We start from the raw sequence: 27,991 nt of genomic DNA, 5'->3' as shown, positions 1-27,991 counted from the left end.
TCTTTTAATTCATTCTTTAATCCATCGCTTGCGTTTTACGTAACGTTTTGCACCAAAACACAATATTATGGTTAAACATGATATTTTCTTAGCTTCCATACTGTTTATAACACTAGAAAAAGTACATAATAACTCTGAGAGGTATACTAAATTTAATATAATTAAAATATTAGTCCTTCATAACTTGATATTTTGGTGTAAATCAACACTCAACGTTATACATATAACGATCTGTTAAAAACATTTTCATTATTGTACCCGGATAACACCAATTTTTAGTTAACCCTTATGTTCCTTTTAATGCGCATCATATTAATTTTACTCGAAAAAATTAGCAATAAATTCGAACGTGACTTGAATATATTTTTGGTTTTCAAAAAAAACGCTACATATATACGAGCCAATTTGTAAGATATCGTACTTAACTCGACTAAAGTTGATTTAATGAATGTATTGAACAACGAAAAATATAATTAATATTATTTGCATGCTCGCTCGTGTAGCTAAAGATTAGAAAATATTCAAATTGGCAAGAGCAAAATCTGTACAATTACAGTTGAAAAATTTGTGCATCACCATAGTACGTGTCACCTTTATTGCTTAAATATCATAAATATGAAGTATCTGGCTTTAACCCGGAAATAGGCGAGTTTAATTAAACCTTTAATACGGACTAACGAACACCATTGCGTTTACATTGTTTAAACGTTGACCGATTTTCTAGCGTTACAACATAATCCCCATAATTCACCACTTATCTACGAATATTATTAAATTTTCTTTTATTTTGCTTTAACCATTCATTTATATATTGTACTCTTTACATGAATCGGTAAATCTGTAATGTTCTTTCTTAAGTTTGACTTAGAATTGTTACCTCGAACAGTTAATTGAAGCTTTAAGATTCTTTATTCGGATAATAAATTATTATATTTTTTATATTATAAGTTACTCGTGTCCTGCTACAGCTTTTTGCATTTCTTTCGTTCTTCAGTAATATAAATTTCGCAGATAATAATTCTCAATAATTATTTTCCGTCGAAGGAAAAAATCGACAATGTCGACTACGTCCATTTTTTAACAAGTTTGCAATTGTTACATTATTGGAACGTTTAATAGCGTTATTGCAGTGGTGTAACCCAGCAGAATCGATGGAAATGGTCAAAGACGAATTATTAAAAATCGATGCAAAGAATTTTGACGTTTCACGGCACAATTACAATCCTGTTAAGAAAGAAAAAATGCGCATAATCGACGTTGATGACTTTTCCTTTAAACGTGAAAAAATTATTATTATGTACAGTGTTTATAAATGCACCGTTGAGAAAGCTGAATCTGAGTTCAGCCGAAACAATTTAAATAGTTACATCGGTTTCTACTACTGTTAAAATTACTTGTTAATTGGCATCGTATTTCATTTCCATTACAACACATCGAAGCTTTGTTGGCATCTATTGGAATTTAGAAGTAGGTTTAACAAAAATACGCCTACCCTCGAGTTACGAGTCACGTTACTAATCGATCAGAACATTGAAATCCGTCGCTATATGATTCGCACGTTGCATACATACGCGTTCGTATTTACCTTGTTGGTTTGCGATCGTTTCTAGGCAGTCACGAGAAATGAGAATTTTACTTCTTATAACCTAAGCGTATCACGTTACCGCGATTCCGTTTCAGATTGGAAAAAAAATGCCATCGGAGTCATTTGCAACCGGTACCATGAAAACCGTGTGTCGCGTCGATATTCCCGCGAGCGGGATCTTCAAAATGCAATTAAAAAAAGTTTCGTGTTCGTTGCGCAATCGCTTATGTTATCGACAAAACAATGCCATTACAAAAACTTGAAAAATCTTATATACAATCTGGTAAACTGTTTTTATCGTGACGAATACTTGTGCCGCGAAGGATACAATGAGATGGATACTATTTTTCTTAGTTTGTACGTAAAGTCGTCATTTTTTCAATCTGAAAAAGTATCGCGAACTCTCTCCTTTCGTACTAACAATATTTTCTTAATAACCGTTTCCGTCAGTTCTACGTTTCTCCTCCCGTACGTCGATCGATCCTTTTCGATCGATCTGCACAAAGTATTTATTATAAAACGAAACAACCAACGACGCTGCAACGAGTACGTACTTCGCGAATAATTGCATAAATAAAACAAAGTCGTTCGTCGAGACGCGACTGTAAAATCAGGACGAGTCTTTTTGTCGCACACGCGGAAGGAAGGAAGCGTCCTAGCCTCTCGCAAGATTCTGTTCACGATTGGAATTACAATTTTGCAGGGGAAAAAATGCGTTCGTATGGCACAGAAAAATTCTTGCAGTCGTCTTTATTATAATATAATAAGGATATCAAATGAAACCGATTTACCTATACCTATAAACTGGTTTAGGTTCGTTACGTAGCATTATGATTCAATTAATTTCATCGTTAGCTCATCCTCGTGCGGATATCGTTTCTGACGGCTCAAACGGGTCAACGCTGCCCCTTCGATTGCAACCATCGGGATAAAAAAATATGAGTGATTAATTAGACGCCAATGATACGAAAAGCGGGTCTAGCGGTCGAGTTCTCATGATCTAGCATTCTTGATTGAGGTTCTCGTCCGAAGTAGGTAGATCGTTCTTGTCACCGATGATCGTGCCAGGGGGTACAGGGCTCTGCGGGCATAACACATGCATCAGGATTAAAGTAGCCTGAAAGTTTGTGTCTGGATCATGTTAACCCTTTCAACCATCAAGGCCTTCAATCCTTATGCCGTGGAATATTATTACTCGTTGCCTATCCATCGATTCCTTATTTGTTTAGCTACTGTTCCCGTTTCTTACTTTGTAGTATATTTTTGTCGGGAATATTGTGTTTACTGGTGCATCTTATGCATATTCAGCGTCGTACTTTATAGCATAAAACGTATTTCTTGAATATGGCTCACTATATTGAAAAACGTGTTATTAGTCTCTGATTTTGGGTCTTGAAACAGTTACAAGAACCTAAAATATAGTATGATAGGTACGCTGTGATAAAAATTTAGATTTTTATCGTTGCTATCCAACTCTTCACACTTAACATTTCTCTTTAATTTAAGTAATTTTTCAATTGTTTAAGCTGTTGGAGCTTCGTATTCATTCGAATAGCTTGATTTTCCAGTTGATCTCTTTGGATCTTGCTACGGTTCGTAATTTCTCTTCGTCTGATAATTTTTGTTGCGAGCACACTCTTCTTTTACACGCACAGTTACTTCTCATTATTAATTTTCTTTTCATTGCCTTAGTTTGACCCTTGGGTCCAATACTAACGTCAAGCAGCAAATGAGAGGGATCGAATCGAACCTAATGACCCTAACCAGAGCAGATGACCGAACTTGAAGATTTTGAAACGATCATACGAATCCATAATAATACCCTAATGTCCGCGATTGGATAGACTATGCATCTTTGGAAACATTTTTGGTCCGTTACCTGGGAAAGTGGATCGTGATACGGATTCCTACCTTCTTCCCGTTTCGCATAACACGAAGTGGAATGTGTATTTGACAAATCGCTATGGATTCCAAATATTTTCTATCGTATTTATGTAATAAGAAGCATACGTTTACAATTAATTACACACACAAATGAATAAATAAAATACATTAAGCAATTTTTAATTAAAATCAGCTTCTTTTGGTAAATAGAATATAATAGTATTGTTATTTTTGTTTGATATCGCTGCAATTATAAATTTCACCCGTCTTGATAGTCCGGAAATGTTTCTTTGGCATAAGGAAAATAAACATATTTTCATAGTTACAGTTAGTTTACACAGCCATATTCAAGTAATTCAGTTAACTGTTTCAGCTACTTCTAACTGAAAATGCATAGAAGCAAACAATACGTGTCCAAATTTAGAACTTCACGCAGTGCTTTTAGGTAAATAAAACAAAATGTATGAATGTTTTATTTTTTGTAATAGGATTTTCTCATTTGTAACCTTTTAAGCATAATTATAAATTCAATTCAGAATGTACCTCCAAGGGTTAAGTTGCTATGATATTTTTTTAATAGTTAAATATCAACTGTGTTAATGTAATTTATCAATATGATCTGACATGAGGCCAGTGAAGTACTATTTATTTAATAGGATATTTTGCTTTATAATAAATTTTCGATGTACCGTTGATTTATTTTGTGAAATATAAGTTATTTGGAAACTATTCTTCGGCTAAAAATATTGGAAATGTAAAATAAAACTTAATAAGCAAGAACGTGGACGCAATTTCGTTATCTATTCCCCGTCGTAAAGGAGAAAATTAAAACATTGCAAACATATAATGCGTGATTTTAAATGCATTCGGTGGAAAACGATACAAATATAAGTATGCTGTATACAACGTAACAAAGAATCTCGAGAAACTATACTTTCGATATGCAATACAAATTAGAAACTCACAATTGTCGTTAATATATTTTAATGCGAGATAATTATTTCATTCCCGAGATTCTGTTCGGTAAACCATACCTGTGATCCACTGCCACTAAGGCTTTCTACATTCGAACCAGTCTGTCGGAGATAATCCTTATCATTGAAAATCTTTTTATCACCGCCGCCTGGCTTATGCTTCACGTTATCCAAGGATCCAATTTTGCTCTCGGCTTTGATATCAATTTTTTGTGTTTGGATCTGAAAATAACGATAGAACATCTATTACTTTCTGTCGCTTATCCTGTAAAACTGTAATTCGCTGGTCATAAAAAATAATACTTGAAAGTTGCAATATATTACTGATATACACAGCGAGCTAATAACTTTGATTATTTTTAGGGGTGTCGAACAACTTCGTTTAGAAAATATATATAAATGTATGTGTATAATTTTTCAATAATTTTCATTCTCATACAAGGATTTTCACGTGCTTACTAAACTAAATTCGATTTCAGTATACAAAAAGGACTGACTATTCGAAAAGAATATGTACACTAATTTTAAAACATGCAAAAGCATGCTGTATTTGTTTTAGATCTGAATTTACTTACTCGACCGGTGTTTATGTTAGTCAGAATTAAAGCTATGTTTTATATTGAAGACAACGATAAATAAATATCGACATGAATTACCATAAAACGAAGAGCATTTAAATTTTGTGAACGTCGTCTTTTCGACAATACAAACGAATAGCGAATGTTAGTTTAAAGTGGCACGATATTGTTAGTTTTCAACTTTAGTGCTTAAGAGTTACTCGTTTTCCAATTTGTATAATATTCACTGTAATTCAGATTTAATACCAGCTGTCGATGAGTGACCAAAATCCATCTCGGAAAAAGATAATTAGGTCAATGTTTCGTGATATTGCTTAACATACTTACGTTATTGCTTGAATCCTGTAGCGTCTTAGGTGGCGTTGCCGTTGACTGAAGACCAACAAACAATAATGACTTGTTAATAATGATGGACACAAAACTCATGCACACGAAAGTTAACCTTTCATTCGTTTGACAGAGATAATTCGAAACGAATATTAAAGAATACGAAATACATAGTTAAAAGAAACGTTTGAAGCATAATAAGTAATTATTTAAAATTTTTTAATATCATTAAGACATATTAGTAGTGTGAATTGCAATATCAATGAAACAATGACAGCATGAAGCAACGTGCAATTATATTCGTGAATTAAGGAAATGTTCTAATCGTTTCAAAACCAACAAAATAAATTAATAATCGTTTCTATCGATGTTAGAATTCTTGTTTTCCGCGACCTTCGAATCGATAAAAATTTGTGACATCGATATGAGTGTATGTTAACATTCTTCATGCAACAATGCAATCAATGTTGAAATAACTCATTTTTCTAATCCATTGAAATTCCGGGACATTCTCGTGGCGTATAAACAAAGCGAGCACTATGTTGCTACGATAATCTGATACACGTTTAAAAAGGAAAAGCGAGCATTTAATTAAGAAAACTATTTTTCGCCACGACATATAGAGCATTGTAGATTTAGGAAATTTCAGGCAAAAACATAACAGACTGTTTTAAAGCACATTATACATGTATATGTTTTGGTGTAATCGCTTTTTCCAATATTCAGCCGCGAACGTTTGATAAATCGTGTTGTAAATAAAAATGTACGAAATAATTTGAAGTACAAGAATTTTACCATTGTTATGTAAATAATGAATAACGCGAAACGAAAGTTTATTAGTGATAAGAGGGGTACTGGTACTCGATTTGCAAAACGATCAAACTAAACGACGAAAACAGATAAGGGTTTATTCGGGTTTACCTATTTGGTTCTAGAAGCGTTTAAAGGATTCTCGGTAAAACTATCTTCGGACATATTATAAATAAAATTCTTACTTTGACGCTACCGCCGCCAGGAATATGCTTAGCGTTGTCTTTGGAGCCGACTTTTGGTTTCGCTTTGTCTTTGAAGTCAACTTTCACGGTCTCTATTTTCTTGTCGCCCCCACCAGGCCTGTACGTCGCGTTTTCCAACGATCCAACTTTTGGTTTTGCGTTCCACTGAAGCTTAACTTGAGCGATCTGCGTTCAATTTCCAGAAAGATATAAAGCTATATTGTTTCATTCGTTAGAAAATTCTGTTACCTAACAAGTCTCAATGCTGTAGAGGAACAAAATCACCCAGAGCACGATACACAGTAGTGTGCAGTCGAAAAAGAATCGGCCGTAGGGTTCACCAATAGGATTAAAACTATTTTTTCAAATTTTATTTTCGAATATTGATCAAGTATCTGGATATTCATAGTATTTGAATAGATCAGATTTCATAACTGGGTTTCTTTCCCTTTATTTTGTTAAAAATTTATTTTAATATTTGTTTCACGTCTCGACACAATACTTGGGAATTGATAACGATATCAATAAGTAAACAAATTTTGTCGAAACGTCGATTTCTCGGACCGTCTGCGGATTCTTTCTTCCCACACAAGAGAAATCTTATTCTTCAGCGATTCGATAGATAAAAAGTAAAAAAATTAACCTTCTTGTCGCCGCCGCTGGGCGTGTATTTCTCATTTTTCGCCGCGATCTTCGGCTGAGCCTTGCTGAAGTCGAGCTTTCTATTTTCTATTTTCACCTTTCCGCCGCCTGGCTTGTAACTCGCGTTTTCCAGCGAACCGATTTTCGATCGTACCGTTTTTAGATTCGGCGAGGGCGCCGAGCCCACTTGAACTTTATTCATAGGCAATTCTGTACAATACAATAGAAATTGTAAATACACGTGTTCCCAAGAATATCGCGTTCGACGATCAATATCGTATCTGAATACGAAATTGAATAAATAATTCGTATTCCAAGCAGACTAAACTTAAAACTGAACTCCTGCTACTTTTGTCAAAGTATGTTTCAACTATGTGACCAAATTTTACAGAGAAAATTCATATTTCATGAATACATCTATTTTATCTCGGATTTTATCGAGAATCAGCGAATAATAAATAAAAATTTTTATATTTTTGAACTGTCCTTCGCAAGAGTACCATTAAAAATATTTTCCACCAAAAATGAGTCCAAAAACTACGACATTCTATTTATTTTCAATTATACCTAATTTTAGTTGTCTCTGAAAAACTTTCAAGTAGAATAACCATACGACTAGTCAGACGCTTAAGAGAAAACTATCGTTTTTATCGTTGATTTTGCATTACTACTTCTGCAAGTAACCTTATTTGTACATCCAATTGGTTCAAATTTTCAAAACTACTTCTTTAAAAAATACATGACACGTTTTTGTTGATTTTTTAAATTCTCACGCGAATATTACACTATGCCAGAGAACACAAAATTTGGATACTTTATTATGGAAATCTAAATAAATACGAGGCTTTGTTTAAAATCTTTGTCGATACTTGCTTTTTTTGTCTTGGCCAGTCGTCGATGAAGGAGTTTCGGGTGTTCGAGGTAAAGATTTGATAGATTTGCTTGGCGATTTTACGGGCGATCCAGCGTTTGATTTTTTATCTATTTCCTTTGATTTAGAGAGTGACTGTTTCGTCGGTGAATCCTCGACTCCGTTCGTAACCGATACCTAGGAAAATTGTGCATTGTCTTACGAGGATGCCAAAGTCAGTGTTGTAGAGTATGTCGAAATACAGGGATTATCGAAAATCGTGACGTAACTGAAAAGAATGTCCTTCTTTACGCACAAACGAGTCAAAGATATACAATAAAAAGAAATTAGGAGTCGCTGTTGTTACAAAAAACGGTAATGTTTGGAATGCAAGTAGAAATAGTGGATAATAGCCAGACTATTTATGCACCACTATTTCCGATACTCCCTGCATAAATTTACGAAGATATTTACCATATTGGACTGCACCGATTCGTCGATCGCGTTGCCATTTTGTATTCCTGCGAAAATAAAAGAAATATAACGCGATGTTTAAACAAATAATCGAGGAAGCGTCGTACCGTGCATTTTTGAAGCTAAATCTTAGCAACTCTGCAAAAATACAGCCTCTGCGAAACATTTTGATAGCAAAGTTACTTATTCGAAGCAAACTCAACACCAAAGCGAAACGAAATTTAACATCACAGTACTGCCCAACGCGTCCACTGCCGTTGTTTTCAAATTACACTTTTCATTTAATACATTTCAAAAATTTACAACCATCGAGGTAGCAGCAAACGCGTCAAACAAGAAATTCTGACATTCGACTTTTTCAAATCTACTTTCAACCTTCCACTCTTTTTTTTTAGAAATACTCTTTTAACCGCTCCTAAATCATTCGTAAGTACAAATAAGAACCTGGCGTCTCTGTAAACTTCTTTTCTGACTTTTTGTCCATCTCAGCGGCCGAGGGTGACTTTTGAATATTGGGCGTAGACGATTTCAACGGGATTTTTAAGTCGTGTGTCTTTTTGTCGTCATCCTTTGTCTCGTCGATCGAATCTTCAACAACAGTTTTTTTCTCCTCGTTCGCTAGTTTCACGCTTCCGGTGGGTGACTTCGGAGAAACGGGCGTTTCAGGAGTGGATAACGATCTTTTCTGTCCATTGTCGAACCCTTTCACGCTTTGGGCGGAAGATTCGGAGGGAGTCGCTGATTTTTCTAACGATAATGGCTTCTGACTGTCTGATGGTGTTGGAGACTTCGATAAATTATCTTCTTTCGCAACGTTAGACGAATCACCAGTCGTACCAACTGTTTTTGGTTCCACGTTGTTTTGAGCAGGTGTATCGCGACGTACATCCTTGGAAGGACTTTCTCCGACTTTCTTTTCTTCGATCACAGGTCGATTACTTTCAGAAAGATTGGGAATATCTTTGGATTTCTGTTCTGTCAAATCCTTGGTACTCGATTTGTCAGGATCAACAGACGTTGCATTTAATTTCTGTTTCATTTCGCTCGTTTCGACCGGAACAGCCACATTTATAGTAGAATCTTTCGATTCTTCGTGTTTAATAACCTGATTCGTTTCTATCAGCGTACTTGCAGGTAATTTGTTCGGAGATTTCGATTCCTGTTCACTTTCAGTTTCACTATTTCCTACTCGAGCTTCTGCTTCCACGCGCGATTTATCCGCAGATTTCGGCGGTGTTTTCGGTTCCTGTACACCGTTAGATCTATTCGTTTCTTCCAGAGGACCCTCGCTCGATTTATTCGGAGATTTCGATGCTACTTTCGATTCCTGTTCATTTTCAATTTTACCATTTCCTACTCGATCGTCTGCTTCCACGCGCGATTTGTTCGGAGACTTCAATGCTACTTTTGATTCCTGTTTACTTTCAGTTTCAGTATTTTCTACTCGATCTTCTGCTTCCACGCGCGATTTATCCGCAGATTTCGGCGGTGTTTTCGGTTCCTGTACACCGTTAGATCTATTCGTTTCTTCCATAGGACTTTCGCGCGATTTGTTCGGTGATTTCGGTGCTACTTTCGATTCCTGTTCACTTTCAATTTTACCATTTCCTACTCGATCGTCTGCTTCCACGCGCGATTTGTTCGGAGACTTCAATGCTACTTTTGATTCCTGTTTACTTTTAGTTTCAGTATTTCCTACTCGAGCTTCTGCTTCCACGCGCGATTTATCGGCAGATTTCGGCGGTGTTTTCGGTTCCTGTTCACCGTTAAATCTATTCGTCTCTTCCATAGAACTCTCGCGCGATTTGTTCGGTGATTTCGGTGCTACTTTCGATTCCTGTTCACTTTCAATTTTACCATTTCCTACTCGATCGTCCACGCGCGATTTATCCGCAGATTTCGACAGTGTTTTCGATTCCTGTTCACCTTTAGATCGATTCATTTCTTCCAGCACAGTCTCGCGTGAATCCTCTGCAGATTTCGACGGTGTTTTCTTCTCCTCTAGCAACGTATGCGATTTCTCTGGACTTTTCGACGAAGCAGTTAATTTCTGTTCCTCCTCCCGTGCTTTATTCGGCGATTTCGCCCTCGAATTTCCCTCGTCCGGAGCAGATGCATCCAATCTATTCGATTTATCATTCGTCGAGTCAGTTTTCCCTTTAAACTCTTTAAACGAGTCCGCGTTATCGCTGGCACTCTTACTTTCGATCGTTTTGTCCATCGATTGTTCCGACTTGCTATCCGTCCGCGTATTTTCATCGTGTTTCGGTGAAAATAACCTGCTATCGTTTTTAACAGACTCGACGGTGTTAGTTTCAGGTTTATCGAGCACGCGATTCCAAGCAGGATCGTTAATATTTCCGTACAATTTCTCCATGGCCGGATATCTTGCCAAATCCTTAGCCGAAACGTCTTTGAAGTCCACTTTTCCGTTTATAGTGGCGGATTCTGGTTTTTTCGTCGACTGAATGATATTGTTCTTGTCCGGGGACTTTGACACGATTAACTCCTCGCGTTTGGAAGCGTCGACCGAGGGTGATTTGTTGCTGTCTATCACGACGTCATCGTCGTCGTCGTTCTCTGCATTTTCCCGCATCTCTTTGAACGCGGTGCTCTCGGATTGTTTCAGCTTCTTGGCATTGTCACCATCGGCCATTCTTTCGACTGCGATGCTTGAAAGCGTGGACGTTTTATTTTGCTTTCGGTGATACACACTTTTACTGGGATTATATTCAACAACGATTCATGTCGTTGCGATCAGTTTCGTTCGAATTGTCACCTATTGAACGATTCGAAAGGAGAACGACCGTCGAATTGGATCTGATATGGTTGTCCTTGCGATTCTCCTATAGAATCATTATTTATAGGGTGTCTCGACGATCCAGGTGGACCAAGCGATCTCGCCCGAAAGCCAGATGGTTACACTGCGTTCGACTCTACCTACAAAATAACAATTTTTGAAAATTCCCGGCGCACGCGAATCGAAACGAATTTATAAAGTAAAATTTGTCGAGTTTCTTCGCTCTTTTCGAAACAAGTGGAAATCAGTTGACGAAAAGGGTTGTAAATATATTGATACAGGGTGTCCCGTAGCATGTGGGACCCGCTTCAGAGATGAATTGATGAATCAAGTTATAGCGAGTTTCTTCTTGAACACGTATCTATTTACTTTCAGAGTAGGTGATCAAAATTACTTATTTGCATCTAAACATAAGCCTGAAGACGTTTTGCCATTAGCTTACTCTCTCTGTTTGTCAAGGTATTATTTAGAATAATAAGCACATACAGAAGGATCACATCTGCCATTTGTTGACGAGACAAACCTCCCATTTTTATACACGACGTATTTTAATAATCAGACACCTAGTACTCTAATGTACACTGGACGTATTCACAGACTCAATGTTAGATGCTCTGTTCATAAATACTTGAATAGAATTAGTTCAATTATTCTCATCTTCAGAGAGAATTATTCCAACACAGAACTCGTTATAACTTGAAAAGAAGGACACATGTTTATATGAATTTTTGTTATTGTTTTCTTGTATAGAATCCATCTCTGAGGTGGGTCTAAAAATATTCACTGCAAGTGTCGTTACGTTCGTCTTGAAACGCTAATAAAAAGGTAATAGTAATTCTATTTAAAAGAATCTTCAAAAAGAATTCGAATATTTTATTGAGTGTTCCACGTAGAATCAATCAATGACGGGGTACATAATCACGTACACGTGATAATCGAATGTAAGAGATATTTTTAGTTTCGATGATAATAATTCTTTATTTAACAGGTCACCCCTTTGCACGTAAAATTTAGGCGATATTGGCCCTGAACCCATCGATCATTCGCCCAGCAGAGTACGATGATGCGTCAAGGATCTATATTTCCCGTACCTGCCACCGATCGTCTTTCCACTCGATGTGGTAATAAACCAAATGATTATAGTATAGCATGAGCTTTCAACGCCATTTCGATATTCGTTATTTTAAGATAGCGTGACCCGCAGCTTTTCGACTGTTTCCACTCGTTTCGCCAGTGAATTCATCAGCGAAATCGAGAAGGTTGTTAAAACGTCTGCATTAGTAAGTACGTGTATCGTGATAAAACAGAAGCAGTTCCAAGTACAAAATATATAATCTGTACAATAAAAGTTCTTCTCTAGGTCGTCGATCTTTGCAATTACAATTATTTTTCGTTTCCAATACACTTCTACAACATTTGATCCTTGATTATGTGTGACCTTGTATAAATTAGTTTTTGGAAATATCACATATTTCTAAGAATTTCTGACCGATACCCCCAAGTCTTTTTAGGGTTAAACGAACGATTAGATCAACGTCTATTTCAAGTACGAGGGCAATGGAATGTCGTGTACCTTCATTGATAAAACAGGTAACCTTCCGATAACCTTCAGACGTTTTATCAGCTATATACTCGCTCGTTTCGTTCGACCTTGAACACCTTCACGAAACTAATTTGTAGTATTGTTGGCAGCCCCTTTCAAACCAATTCTTTACGCGACTTCGCTGACAATCTGATTCAGTAAATATGCGAGAATATCGTGCAAATTCCGTTCAACGCACAGTGATTACGATATCTGATGATAAAAAAGTAACTATACCCTTCGAAAAACGAATCGTTTACCTGTGCCACGATTACTTTTTTGCTTTTGTGCCTTTCGTGCCCGTAGATTTCTTTCTGCGAAAGAAGAATGAAAAAATTACAAAAATAAGCGACAGGATATAATTTAAACACAAAAGTTTACTACTGGCACGTTTGGCTAAAATATTAAAGTATTAAAAAAAGATCACGCAACAACCTTTTTTTAAAATTCCATTTTATCCAAAAAAAGTTCGAAAAACGATAACCTTTCAAAAATTAGATACAATTCAAATGGCTGTAAAAATTGTCTCCCCTTCATAATAACCTCAAAAAATTTAATATAGGAAGCTGCCTTCAGCGAGTCGGATTTTTTATTGCTAAAACGCGTATCAAGTGGCAATAAAATGATTGAAAATTCAAATTTTTATAGGGAAATGGGTTACGTTCCGCGAAGGATTCTCGAGTTGCAGTTTTACGGATCAGAGTACGTCTTTAGCCAGCAAAAAAAGTGGGATTTGTTAAGTTAATTCCGAAAAGATGATCGAAGAAGACTTTCAATGGATGGCCACAAGCATGTCAAAGACTTCCGTTCTCGTTTTCTGGAGAGCCAGAAACAGGTCGTGAACAGCGTGTCTGTACGTCTCGGCAAGTGCCCATTCCTGAAGTTATTGATCCGACCTGGTGAGCGTGTTCGAGTCCAACGTTTATATGCACATGGATTCACATCGCATAATACGGTTAAGTTAACTCGCTAATGAGTACGTGTATCATAAAAGGTTGTGACACCTTCGTGACCGGTGTCACGTGAGACATTAAGGTGCTTTCCAATTATTTTGCGTGAAAACCGCTTGATGTACTGCGCATGCTACGCCTAGCTTCCACCACTATTACTCGTCGTTAAAAACGATCCATAATCCTCGAAAAGTATAAACTATTGCGGTTCCTGTGTTCAAACCAGCCCTTCAAGCCTTTATTCGCGGTTCGAAACACTCACGTCATCGATATATTTATGGATTAAGAAAATGATATACAAGGACACGTACGGCGAAGAGGAAAATTGAACCAATAGTAATACTTTCCTAGAAAATGATAATTTATAATTACGCGAGATTCAATACAAACATTTACGTATAGTTTTCTACGCCTGGTCCGTTTTAATAAATATGTAACTGTTTTATTTTAATAATTCAACGAGTATTAGGTTTCAGACGTTTGGAAAAAGAAAATTGCAATCGATACTGCGAGATGTGGTTATTGACATTATTTGTGAAAATTGTAATCTGAAAAATAGAATTATTTGACAATTGAATGGTGTGGTTATGATTTACAATTTTACAAGTATTGAGAAGATCAAATGTATGGACAGAAAGAAATAAAGTATTATTATATACAGAAAATTTATTCTAGTATTCTAGTATTTATTTAAAATTCAGTGAAAGGATTAACAATTTTTTACGGAGCATGGCTTCATGTAACTTCCCCTATGAGTCATTTTTAAATGGAAATTAATGTCGTGGTCAGAATTTTAGATTTAATCTAGAATCGAGGGAAGGATATTGCAACTGATGCACAAATGGGCGAACGGAAGCACGATTGAGCGTGACCGAACGTTGATAAAAACCGTTAGGTATATTTTATGTATATACATGTTTTATGAGAACTGTAAATCTTGAGTCATAAATTTGAACTCTGGTCGGATGGAATCGCTCGATGATCTCCCTCTAAACGATTTACTGGGAAAATGTCACGGTGCATGTTCTTAAAATAGCATGGAAATTTTCCTGAATATTCGGATAATATTCGACACCTATTTTCTTCTTTTAGTGGCGGTAATTCACGTTTGAGGAGCGAAGCTACCCTTCGAAATAGGGGGTTGGAAATCTATTCGGTCGAATAACTTATACCGAAGCTAGAACAAAATGCTTCGCAGAAAAGTTGTTTTTTATGAGAAATAATAAAAATTTCACAAAATCACAGATGAAGTTTAACAAATATTTATTATATAGCGTATTATTTGATTCCTCTAGCTTAACAAATTCGGTTATTTTCATTTCGTTGAATGGATTTATAAAAAAAAAATATTAAGAATACTTTTTTTTAATCATAGCGACACCATTAGTGATTTTGTAAAATTTTCATTAAAACGCTATGCAACTAGCTTCAGGTTGAGTTATTCGACTAAATAGGTTTCCAATCCCCTATTTTTAAAGGTAATAAGTATCGAATATTTATAAATACTCTATCTCTATAAGGTGTTACACAAAAATGTGTAAATATGTGTAATACTTGCGTGATGTCCCTTCTGTATTTATACTATAACTTCACGTTTTAATACACACATTTCCTATTCGAAAGCAATTAGTATTTTTAACGAACGACTGAACATGATTTTACAATCCTGAAAATCAATTCGCAAATAAAAGATTTCACTTTTAAGAAAAAGAATAATATTGGTGGAATTTCGAACGAAACCTGCACGATTCGTGGATGCCCGGATAACGAAGTATTCGATTTCTTTCTATCGATCGTGTTCTTTGTTGCAAATTGAATGTTTATAATTTTGTTACAGGAAAACAGATTGGGGACAACAATCGATAACAACAGTGACAGCGTATAAACAGGCGATATTGCTTTATCTTGCAACAGCATCTTCGAATCACCTGCAGTGGCGATGCACGATTATCACGTGGACATAGTTATCAGGTGCGCATCAACGCTTCCTGGATATTAACCTATTTACCACCATCGTGAGTGCTATGAAGATACAATTTCTTGTTGATAGAATTCGAACATTGGTCGCGTTATTACTGGTACCAACATTTATTGATCAAAAAGAAATATCTACGAAACCTGGAACCGACTTATTCAATTTATTGGACATCACACATAAATTGAATGCTTCAAATGTTCATAAATATAAACTCAATATTTAGTATTTTCTGGATTTTTCCAATGCATTTTTTCTAAGAAGAGTTCTAGGCGTTAAACATTTTCGAAATTGTTAAATTAAGTGCAGACTATTTAATCAAAAGTGTTACAGAAAGGTGGCACAGTTTATTTCTTGTCATTGTTAGCCTCGTATAGAGACGGGATGCGATTAAACTAATCGCTAAATTACAGTAGTAAACTTTATTACACTGTATATAGATCCACGCTCGAACGAAATTACCTCGTGCCCGACTTTCACGCCGATTTTTTGAAAGTATTATACTTTTCGCGAATTGACATTTCAGTTCACAAACTCTAAGACCTATAGAAAGAGTAGCTTTATCGCCTAATCTATTACCAGCATGATATCTACATTAGTTTATTATCTAAGAAGATAGATCTAAATTTTTATAAAATTTCGCTACTACATAAATTGTTGTAATATATACATATTAACGAAACTATGCAAAAATTATATTCACCGGTTTATCAAAAATATTTCTCCTCGTTTATAATTCAAGGCTCGTTCTGCTTAATGAATATTTTAAACAGCTGCAGTATTTTCACCGTGCAAAGGTAGCATAATCGTTAAATAAACGTTTTTAACTAAACTCTTGTACGAAAGAATTAGCGAAATATAAACTGTCTTTTTATCAAATTTGAATTCGAATTTTAAATAAAAATACTTGAATTTAATTAAAGAACGAAGAGCCCCTATAATGTATGTATTATTGGGGGATTATTTAAATTTAATAGACTAAAATACATAATCAATAATTAGGAGATTCGTTTGGGGAGATCTTATTTAAAAACATGATTGCAACCTCGATGCTGGAATAATTTGATTCGCTTAATATCTCATTAAGAAGAATTTATTTATAATCAGAATTCTGCGACAGCTTCGCTATATAACCGGATTTTTTATTTTTTACAGCTCGAATTAACGATTAAAAAAATCCGAAAAATATCCGTAACCGAGATGTCCCTGACTTTTGTCAAAACTCGTCACTCGATGTAAAGAAAATTAGGCAGAAACGTGATTTTCGATTTATATCCTTTACAGAGTCGAAGCTCGTTATAAATTAATTTTTTCTTTTGATTCATCACCTCTGACCTCGTTATTTCGTTATATCCTTTCACCAGAACGAGACGCAGGTAAGAGATAACGTGGAACGAAATCGAACCGCTGACTTATCCAATACAGGTCAACGAATCTCGCTCCTCGGCGAGACGAAACCGAGTACGATTAATATCGCGTAACGTGGTGCAATAATAACCTATTACGTCGTCGATTAAATATTGATCGTTGTATCAAATTCACGCGAAGACACGACAAGTATTTACGATTTTTCTCGCGAAATCGACAACGTTCTAGAATCGCAGGGATTTACGACGCAGTAGACTCGAAGGTGGATGCTGGTCCGGAAGTCGGTTGTTCCTTACCTGGTATCGAACTCTAGGATGACCCTCGTCGAGAATATTCGACCACGAACCGAGAAACGTTGTCCGTCAATCAGTGTCTCGCGAGAAACTAGCTTGTATAAAGACCTGGAAGTTCCTCCTCGGTAAGGTACGTCCGTCGGGCCACGATCTGTCTGTTTGTCCTGGCATGCTCTGCTCCTGCGCCTCGACGCCCAACCACCCAACGAGACAACCTAACCCGACTCAATCGATAACCCACCTATGTACATGCGATTTCCTTCGACTTTTACAAAACAATCTATCGATGAATTATCCCTCCAACGTCCCTTTCTTTACAACCAAACTTTTTCGCAAGGAGACCCGAAACAAAGGATCGCGCGTGGTTAGGATATCTTCGACACACGGTCTGCCCCCACTGAGAACCGTCGGTCTCGTTTAAGGATTGGTCTCCGTAAAATGCACTATATATGGAAATGAAATACGTTTATAATCGATGCAAAAACATTCCCCCGTATTACTTCGATCACAAAACAGAAAGTGCGAAATTTTAATTAAACGGAAAGGACCTGTTAATTCGGAAAAGAGGACTTATTGAAAAATTGTACGTTGGTATTGAAAATTGTACGAGAAAGAAATAAATGTTGTTCGAAAGTCCTCAACAGTGTACGAATTTAATTGGCGTCTAAATGGCCAAATCTTAAAAACATATGAGACTTAAGGGCTAAGATTACTAAAAACCCTAATTTTTCATCTGTAATAACAGAGGTTGGATTTTTCCTTCCAACAAGGGTTTTTATTATTGTATTTTCGTCAGAGAGCCAACAATATTTTCTCGATGAAAGTCAACAAAAATCAACAAAGTCTCCTTCTATTATAGTCATAAGTCCTAAAGGGTAGAAAAGGGTGAGAGGTATTTTTTCGTTCGAGTCTTCATTTCCGAGATAATTGAATCTAAAAATACCTCTGGAACAAGTGAAATTCAATACGATATCCCTGACGCGTCTGACCATCGGTCGATTTTTCTACTTGTCCGTACCCCATAAATTTGCAACGTCGATTTTCTCGAAAACAATGCCTCCAACGAAAAAACGTTATTCTTCCTTTCACATTCATTTTTCAATATAGAACCACCCTCTGTACCCAGTGGTACCACCTGTCCCCTCCCAACCCTGTAAAAATCGATTTCTATTTAATACGTTATCGATATTCTTTTATCAGCTTCATTTTTACGCCGATGGTAGATGATAAAGATACTATTTGTAATCCTTCTTTATTAAAATGTGTAACACATAATGTGTGCCAGAAATAATTGCCTATTTTATATCACCATGAATAAACGAAGTACGAACTATGAACTATTGTCACATTTAGAATATTCAGTTTGCCTGTTCGATACATTTTATTTGTACGTAATTGGAATCATGCACTTTTAATGAAATTCTTACGAAAGTGGTCTGATGAATGGTAGTAGCAAATGTGTTAAATTATGTCACATTCTTTTACTAAAACTGGATTGTCTCGTATACTAATCGTATCAAGCTTCTTTTCCATTGAAACAACGGCAATTTAATTAACAAACAACGTTAACGCGTGCAGTCAATTAATATAATTTTAACATTGTTCGCAAAAACTCTACCAGAGTTATTGTTTACCAGAAACTTTTAATGGTCGGAGATTTTGCTTCAACTGTGCACGGTATTCGCCTCGGTTCGGCGTTGAAATGCCTGTTCCCCATACCTGAAATCAAAAATAGTTTACCGTTATCGAACGTCTATTTATTCTTCCTAAACGAGAAGCTAAACGCAAGACTAAAATCAGAAATCAAATTAAATCAATTTTTCGGCTTTTAAAAAAAGACCAGAAATACAAAAACTTCTTCGTTATGTTCATATTGCGTCACCGAGGTTCGAACTCGAATTAGGGTTCCATTGGTCAGAGTTATCGATTGTCTGACTGCATTGTTTTTTAAAGAACTCCCCTCCCCAGGGTAAATTGTTTAATTTTACAATCAGTGTAGATCATTCGAAAAGTGTCCATCGTCCAGAATGTTCAGTGTCAGTATAGGAAGAGGGGTTAATTGTACGAAAGTATATTCTGTACATTATTTGAGACTCGTTTATAATTTATTTGTTATAAAATAACGATTACGAGTGACAGAAATTTGCTCGTGTTACTTTTTGTTAATGATTTTTATTCCATAAAAATTATTAGGGTAATTGTTACTTTTAATTCCTGCTCAGAAACGTTTATAGAATGCAACGTGAAACGAATAATAAATGTATTTTCCTAAGATTTTGTGGCTCTTGATTTCGCGTTGAAATATCGCGGTCTTTCGTCGAAAAAACAATTCCTGAATAACCGGCTATGCTACTACAGTCACCTAGCGTGGGTGGGGCAAAGTACTACCTGTCCTCCATTATAGTAAAACAGTTTAACATAATCCTTTCAATCAGGGATTTAATACCGATATTATTCAAACAAAGCTACACCAAAATCGAAGTAAATATCGGTATTCCTACTATGAGTTTATCGATAATTAAGAACAGCAACAATAGATATATTTATCAACTTGCGAATTTTCAACAGCACACTTTTTCTAAATTAATGGATTTATGGATTTACTTCTACAATTCCTGGAATATGTGCTTATCTTGTCTCCGAAAAACTAATCATGGACTTTCTCGAAATATCGAATACTAATTATCAATTTAAAATAAATATGTATTGAATGTACTTTAAGTTACGTACCCTCCCCCCTCCCCGCCGCCAGGTAAACTGCCCTCTGTCACAAGTTAGTCCATTTCAACGTGTCCCTCATAGCGAAAGAGTTGCCGACCTCCGGCCTACATCGTATAGAATTAAACTGCAAAACGGAAACGTTATTGAAAGAATTTTGAAACATTCAGACAAGATTTTTGCCGAAAACGAAATTTCAAACTGACGGATTCAGTGATTGCATTTTCGGAGGAGAACGAGATTCGATTGCTATGCAAGCCGTTTAGAATGTAATGCGAGAAAAAGCGTTAGCAAATTTGTCACCGATAGAAAACGAAAGACCAAAAAAGAAAAAAGTAAATTTGATTGTTCCGAGGTTTGCTACAGCGTGGAAGCCGAAAGCAAAGCTATGACACGATGATAGAACACAGAACAGGTCGGAGGAAGATAGCTGTCCTCAGTCTGGGGGAAATTAATGTCTAGAAATCGTAGATTTATCACGTAAAGCCTTAGACGTGGGCACTCGAGATCCCAAACTCAGATGAAAGAGTGTTCGTAAATCCAGAAACTTTTTACAAAACATAAATATCATGCTGTTCCATTATTCAAACGAAGAAAAGAAAACGTAATTCACCACAATATTACAAATTTCTTCCAAGCAGGAAAGTATTGAATTCAACCTTAGAAGGGAAAAGTAATTTTTTTTCTTTCCACGTGGTATACTACCCCTTTCAGACGTGTGTCTGGTCGAAGATTACTAATCCACAACGATGGAAGCCTCGCAAGGTACCTTTGAAATCGAGACACGAACCCCCGGTGTCTTGAGAATCGATATTCGCTAACAGGGGATGTTTGGGAGGCCAGAAATTCAAAATACTATGGAATTTATTATGGAATAATTTTCGTTTTTACCATTATTCACTATTAGGAGGGTGAAATTATTTTAAAGCCAACGACTCCTTGGCTAAATTAAGAAAATAGAGATTTAGATTTAAAGACTTTAAAATCTAGATTCCTGAATGAAAATTCCGAGAGATCGGGTTGAAAACTTTTCACGCAAGCCATTTTGATAAATCAACACGTGTTGTGTCGGGAGTTCCTTGATTCTTTAACCGTGTTAGAGCGAAATCGAGTTACGGGAGCGTTACAGGGTGGGGGTATGGCTGTATTCGTTTTATAGTTGTCCTATATACGCTGGCGCGAACGTTCGCGGTATCTAGGAAAATTACGGGAAAAGGTAAAGGAAAAGGTGACATGTGGCTATTCTTGGATCATGGACCCGTAGACCGATACTTGTTCAAAGTGGTTAGGTTTGTCGATCTTACGTGCAAGTACGCCCACACGGATGCGCACGACGCTACGCATTCTTACTATTTCACTCTCCCTTTCATCGCGATTCTTCCGTCTCGCTCCGGATCGTCTACATTTAGATGCCTCGCGACAGTCGATTCGCAACACGTTCAAGTTATCTATGCTAATTGCGCTAACCTAAATTCCCGACGACGAATCTTTCGAATTCCATTTTCGAGCGAAATCACGACACGGAACGCTCTAGGAACTTCCACGCGCGATCGTACGCTTCAAAACGCGCGACAAACGTGTTTATATTAATTACATTAACAAACTCTAGAGTCAGGTTTCGAAAAATATGTATATATTTAGTTCTGCGTACCCTCTCAGTCTTTTTTAATAGAAGCTTTTAAATTAACTACTGTGATGTATTCAACTGTCACAAAAACCCTAATAAATATATGTTACAATGCGTAGAACAAATGTAAAAATGCACCACTGTCATAAATAATATCGGAAAAATTACTAGAAAAACACATACACACTTGTCGTACAAAGAGAATACTCGTTTCCCGGCAGTAACGTGTTAAGATTCGCTACTTCCAAGAGAAACATTTATTTATAAATGATTGGTTGTTCAAATATAACGATTCTCCACTAAATCCAATAGAAAATTATTGGGCAATTTCGATACGCGACAATTCATTCGACCGAGCAATTCAATTGAATTTTTATTTTTATCCACCGAATAGATAAATAGTTGTTTATTTTTCGAAAATTTCCTTCCGATAGGAATTTTGCCTACTTCCGTGTAAAATCGTGAACATTTAAAAACAACTCTTACACCCTTGTGGAGCAGGGATGCTGTGCGACGACGCGTCGTTTTATTATCGATTTCCCTGGTTGCCACTAGTGCAAACTCTCTCTTCCACATCTCCCACTCGTTTCCCTCTCCCTTTATTTGGCCTTTGTGCGAGTACACCCTTCCTGTTTAACGCAAAACACCGTGAGCGTACGTTCGTCTCAACGTGACGTTTCTGTCTAGTTACAAATGCATTTCAACCGCTTTCCTTCCGTGTCTCTTTCGTTTCTGTGTCGCGATTATCTGCATCACGCACAGAAATCACTCTAAGAAGTCTAAAAATACATCAAACATCGTCAATTTGATAAATCTTCGATGCAGTTTTCTAATCTCTACGAAAAATTATTACGATACTTATGCTCTAAATCGTTAAAAGTTACACTTTACTATATTATTTCGGTGTATTATTCTCCAGACATTCTCGTGTACTATTACTCTTACTATTACGCGATAGATTGTTTTTGTAAAAACGATTCTACGATCGACCAATGCAAGATTAACTTTCTCATGGATAACTCTGTGCATCATCAACTTATCGCTAGAAAGATAAGATTGGTCGTTTGCAGAACACGTCGTGCAATGAAAACAAACCTATATTCGGATTTTCAAATGTTTATATCGTAAAAAAAATATGTACATAAACATAGAAGGAATCGAATATGTTCGATATGTATATTTGCTGGAAGTGATAAAATGAACAAACGATCGTACAGAAATAAAATATTTTACAATCAAGGGAAAACAATGTACGTTATATTAACACCTTCTACCTAAAAAGTAGAAACAGCTTAGATATTCGTTTCTTTGGCAAATGGCCGATTCTTTACGGATTCGAGCTGTCAGGACGCGCGAATGGCGCGGAATTTAACCGGTAATGGAAACCGGAACAGATCGGATAAGGGTCGTTTGTACGAGTCGAGCTCGAACACCGACAAATTGCTACCAAAGACAAGTACGATCGTTCGTTTAAGGGAAACCGTGCCGGTTTGCATCTATGAATCATGTAGATTGTGCCTGTTGCATAACGTACGAGTCGGATTCAATGCGTGTTTCGCGCTCGATTCGGAGACACGTGTTACGAGATGTTTGATCGAAAGTAATAGGTGCATAATTCACGGAACTACGGCACGCTCGGGGCATTTCCAACACTAAAACTGTATACGAAATGTTATACACGGCCGGAATGCAACGTTTTTCCTTCGCCGCCTAACCTTCCGAAGATGTTAATTAACATACGCTCGCGAATGCCTGTTTATCTAGCACACGTTACATAATACTGTTTTGCTTACTGTAGACATCGACGAAAGTACGTGATTTTCGCTATCGTCATAGAAGGAAGCAAAGTCATACGAATTTGTAAATTTCATATACGTTGCAAGATTAAAAAACGGTTGCAAAAAAAAGAAATTATTCTGAAGTTTACGACATAAATATATTAATTGTATAAATAAGAATTGATTTATAAAGTTTGTGAGTGTATAGTAAACATGGAAGAAACGAAATAACTGTGAATTATGTTATTTTTAATATCGCGTTACCGAGGAGAAGTAATTAAACTTGGGAAATAATTTTGAAATGTCTTTTGAAACCTTCGGTAGAAACAATGTTAATACATCGTGGTGCTTGCATGTTCGTAACTTTGTTCAAACTTAATTAAAACTATAATAGGTGAGGGGTTCACGAAACGGTAGATGAATTTTGCTTGAAAGGGACAAATTATATTGCATTTTGATAACGAAGGTCTCCAATGTGACTTAAGTTTCGTCTATTGTCAAAAGTTTATCCACGAACCCTTAGAGTCATTTTAAACAACACAACGCGTTACTCAAAGTACCGAATTTGTAGTCATTTATCGACGATAATACTATACTGGAACCATGACAAGTGCCAAGTATTACATCCACGCATTCGGTATTTGTCAATGGATGTTCTGGCACTTGGCAAATAGCCGAATGCGTGTAGCGGGTTTAATGCATACAATTATGTGTATGATACCTCGTCGATTCAGTAACATAAATTAAGTTCCGGAATTATAGACTTCGATCGTCGTGAAATTTGTAATCTTACATTCGAAATCTCATCGTTATTTAAATTGAGTATAACAATCGTAAAGACTGAAATAAATTTGTCAAAAACTATCAATTTACTTCTTTTGCTTGACAACAAACAAAGCGTATTTTAAGCACTATGACTAATCGAAAAGAGTGAAAAGAAAGGAAATCAATTTTTTGAAGCCTCTAAAATAGGGAGGGAGACCCCTTAAGGTTTCTCCAGGGCTTCTCCACATTTGATTTTAAAGTAATACTGCGGCCATTAGAGACAAATGTTGTTCAACTTTATATAATCTGTTTAAGAAGCTAGTATCATAATTTTTCAAGAACTCGCTAGTCTACAATAATTTACATTTTCAAATAATTATTCTATTACGAAGAAATTAAAAATGAATACTAGAAATATAGAATTAGGAAATTTATGATAAGAACAAGCAACATTTTACTGATCGTCTAATGAAAAATTTTATTCGAAATGATTATTTTACGAAGATATTGTAAATGCATTTGAGAAATGAAATAACCCTGAAGAATGGAATTTTTTCAGGATACTTTGCGGAGTTCACTGCCGCCAGTGAGCATAGTTTAGTTGCACAAACAATGGACGAGTACGAGAGCGTGATGCAAATCGTTCTAATAATCACGAGGTACGACAGGGCTTGAAGCGGGACATAGGTAATGAGAATGACCTTGGCCCCTTATTCGTGTAACGATAAGCACTCACGTAACTATAAGTAGTCACGTATTAGTAGTAGCATTAACTGGAACAAACCATTCATTTAAGCAAGGATGCTCGCGAAGTTTCGTTTAAGAAAAATGTTTCAATCATACTGGTCGTACGAGTCTTCAAACGATCAACACATTGAAGCCGTTAAATTACTCGCTGCCTTTCTATCGTTTAGAAATAGATGTTTATTCGGCCAAACAAATCTTATTTCATAACAAATTTCTAATTCGTGATTTTGCAGGCTCAAAAATAATTTTTTCCGATTTAAATGCAATACCTCGATAGAAATAAAGCGCATACTTTACATTTTTCTCCTCGTCGATGCGTTTCACTGGAAATTGAAGAATTAAAAATGTTTCGCCTTTGTCGGTCTATTTTTACCGGGTTAAAAGCGAAAAATCAATTTGTCAAACGTGTTGTGTCATTTAAGGACCAGTGAGTAGGTCGACCAATTAAGGCCTTGAGCACATCATCGAAAATGAGCCCGGCCAATTTTGCAATTACACACCCACACAACATCGTTTACTACTTGACGCTCGTCAAACTCTTAAGTGACATACGATACGGTAAATATTTCGGTCAATTCTGTCAGACAGCTTAACTGCACATATGTACCAAAGGAATTGCTGGTAATATTTCGGAAGCTAAAGTTTGCAAAATAATTAACGAGCTGCTAACAAAACGTTTACTCGAGTCAAATACATTAATTCTATAACTTGTTAAATGCCCTTTGAAACGACACGTAACATTCATTCGTGTGGATAGCGATGGAACATAAATCGTGACAATATATTTAACGTTTTACATTATTAGTTATAGTATAATATAATTTACTGGAACAAAAATTATATTAGCAATGGAGGAACACGTGTAACAGTTACAAAAATTGCTGGTAATGTTAAATGTATGAATGATCTAAATATCAACCTACATGATTAAAATTAATATCAGTCTTGTGAAACTAGTTCTAAACTTAGAGTAAAATATTAGAGTTAGAAAAATTTAAATAAATATGTAGAAAATAATTACAACCATAATTCTTACGAGCTGTACCGTTAGAATTTCGATCAAATATTTATGTAATTATAGATTAAGTTCAAATAATTAAGGTTAATGTCATGAACACGAACCGAATGATATAACATTCTTTAATTTGTATTTGGTAAAACGCTATTCGAATTTTCAGCAACGTTTCGAGCAAATATTTAGCTAATTAACCGTTCGTATCAGATGTTTGCGCTCTGTATTCTTACGAGAGTAACAATTCACAACGGTAAATCGTACTTATCTGAAATGAAGCGAATCGAAAACCAGATAAGGTGTAAAATTAATTATGTATGAACATCTGACGGCAGCATCAGGCTAATCAGCATCTAAAACACTCGCCAGTCCTACGGTTCAATATTATATACCGGGTTTTCTCACCGCGTTGAGTCTAATAACTCCGTACACCGGGGTTATTGTACAATTACCAGTGTAACCATCTGTGTGTATTGGAACGGCTCCTAATTGTTCGATTATTATTGCAGATACAGTTAACAAAGGGATTAATTGGTTCTTTTTCTGCTAGATGCTCCACGAAATTGTTTTGGAGAGAAGATCGTGCTCGTTCGATGCTATTATGAGAGATGCAGCACGCTGTAATATTTTATTTTAATTGGTGAAACACGGATAATACGCTCGAATTTACTGTATCACGATGTTTATTAAAAAAATTCTGTGAGCTCACACAAATGATTATAGAATCTTTTTAAACGTGAATTGATACACAAAAAATTATTCTAAATTTTCGTCATATTTTCTGATTTATATATTAATCTGTTCTATTCTTCTGAACACATATTTGTACAAATACTATGTGAACGCTGTGGTTTGTTTATCGTACCGTTATCTGGACTCGGATGGAAAAATTAAAAAAAGTTTGTTGTTATCTAGCGAACGATGATAGAAATTATAAAAATTTATAGGAGGACAGGAAACAAGCGAGTAATCTGCAAATTAAATTGCTAATACTCCACCAATCCATAAACGCCCATCCTTGGGCATGAATCAATTTTCGATCGAAACACTTTAGAATATAATATAATATTCTCGACGATCGACGATTTTAGGATCGGAGCTATTTTTAATTTACCAAAATTATTCCAAATTCTCGTTCTAATTTTCCCCCCAGTTACGTATCAATCTATTCTTCCGCGGCACCTCTTATCTCTACACAAATACTATATAAACATCAAACTCTACTTATCAAAGAGAAAAAATACAAATTTACGTGAACCTCGACAAAAGTCAGACAAGTCGCAAAAATCTATGCAGGACATCCACAAATTAAATTGTAAATATTCCACCGATCCAACACCAACCCAAACAACTTTCAACGAATCAACCTCTGTATAATCGAACCAATTCATTGTTAATTTCCCAGAAACGTCAGATTCAACATAGAAACGACGACAGGTAATTTAACCGGAATTTTTTTTAACGCTGCGCTGGCCAAGATGGCGAATGTTGTAGCAATGAGCCGCGGCGACGTGCATCCGTTTGAGCTCACTCGCGAAAATAGTAACGCGTGTGGGAAAACGCGCGCGTAATAAACTCTAACCTGTTTGCTGCGCGACGTCGTCGTCGTCGTTCTGATGCAATCTACTGCCAGCTATGTCCTTGCCCGGATTCACCTGCACATCCGTCATTTTCTCCGCGGTGGAACGGAGCTCTGCGCGTCGCCTGGCTCTTGCGTTTCACTGAGGCGGCTCGTCTACTCTCAGCGACTCGTTTCCGCGCTTGTTGTCGGGTCGCGAATTCGTAGCCACAACCGGAGGACCGACCGAAAACCGCGACAGGACAGACTCTCACGGTATCACCGGTTGCGATACGATCGAACCCGAAAGACGAAACGCACGACACTTGCGACGCGTTTGAACTAACTGACTCGACCGCCGGCTTTCCGGGATCTCCCGAAGGCCCCACGCCTCACCATCGGAAATCACCGAGCGTTTACGAACCTCTTGCTATTCGTACGTTTCTCAGGTAAACATTCGCAGACTCGTGTCCGCATCGCAGACAGGGCAATTGCGATCTGCGCATCGC

At 36.4% G+C, this 27,991-nt stretch overlaps 1 protein-coding gene across 5 annotated transcripts; it reads right to left on the bottom strand.

Annotated features, from left to right (window-relative positions):
* Position 1: 1 nt before the first annotated feature.
* On the bottom strand, positions 2-27,960 carry LOC122402507 (microtubule-associated protein tau). 5 transcript variants are annotated; one of them, XM_043405349.1, is made up of 11 exons: positions 27,507-27,960; positions 20,008-20,122; positions 18,912-18,996; positions 8,754-11,249; positions 8,310-8,356; positions 7,859-8,033; positions 6,987-7,195; positions 6,344-6,529; positions 5,349-5,393; positions 4,504-4,665; positions 2-2,666 (listed from the first exon to the last, which is right to left on the bottom strand). In XM_043405349.1, exons 4-11 carry the CDS (start codon positions 10,963-10,965, stop codon positions 2,586-2,588), a joined length of 3,117 nt encoding a protein of 1,038 aa, XP_043261284.1. In that variant the 5' UTR covers positions 10,966-11,249; positions 18,912-18,996; positions 20,008-20,122; positions 27,507-27,960; the 3' UTR covers positions 2-2,585. The 5 variants fall into 5 exon arrangements, with proteins under 5 accessions (XP_043261284.1, XP_043261286.1, XP_043261288.1 ...); XM_043405351.1 differs by lacking the exon at positions 27,507-27,960 and adding an exon at positions 22,109-22,172; XM_043405353.1 differs by lacking the exon at positions 5,349-5,393.
* Between the last annotated feature and the right edge of the window lie 31 nt (positions 27,961-27,991).

The sequence above is a fragment of the Colletes gigas genome, unplaced genomic scaffold (assembly GCF_013123115.1).
Source record: "Colletes gigas isolate AHSC1104 unplaced genomic scaffold, ASM1312311v1 Colletes_gigas_Sc00037, whole genome shotgun sequence".
NCBI classification, from domain to species: Eukaryota; Metazoa; Arthropoda; class Insecta; order Hymenoptera; family Colletidae; genus Colletes; species Colletes gigas.
This window is presented reverse-complemented; position numbering and strand designations above follow the sequence as displayed.

Coding starts and splice junctions, on each gene's coding strand:
- LOC122402507 (XM_043405349.1), bottom strand. CDS start 10,965: ATGGCCGATGGTGACAATGCCAAGAAGCTGAAACAATCCGAGAGCACC. Junction 7,196..7,858: donor GACTGGCCAAGACAAAAAAA/GCAAGTATCGAC, acceptor TGTATTGTACAG/AATTGCCTATGAATAAAGTT. Junction 4,666..5,348: donor TACAGGATTCAAGCAATAAC/GTAAGTATGTTA, acceptor CGTTATTTTCAG/ATCCAAACACAAAAAATTGA.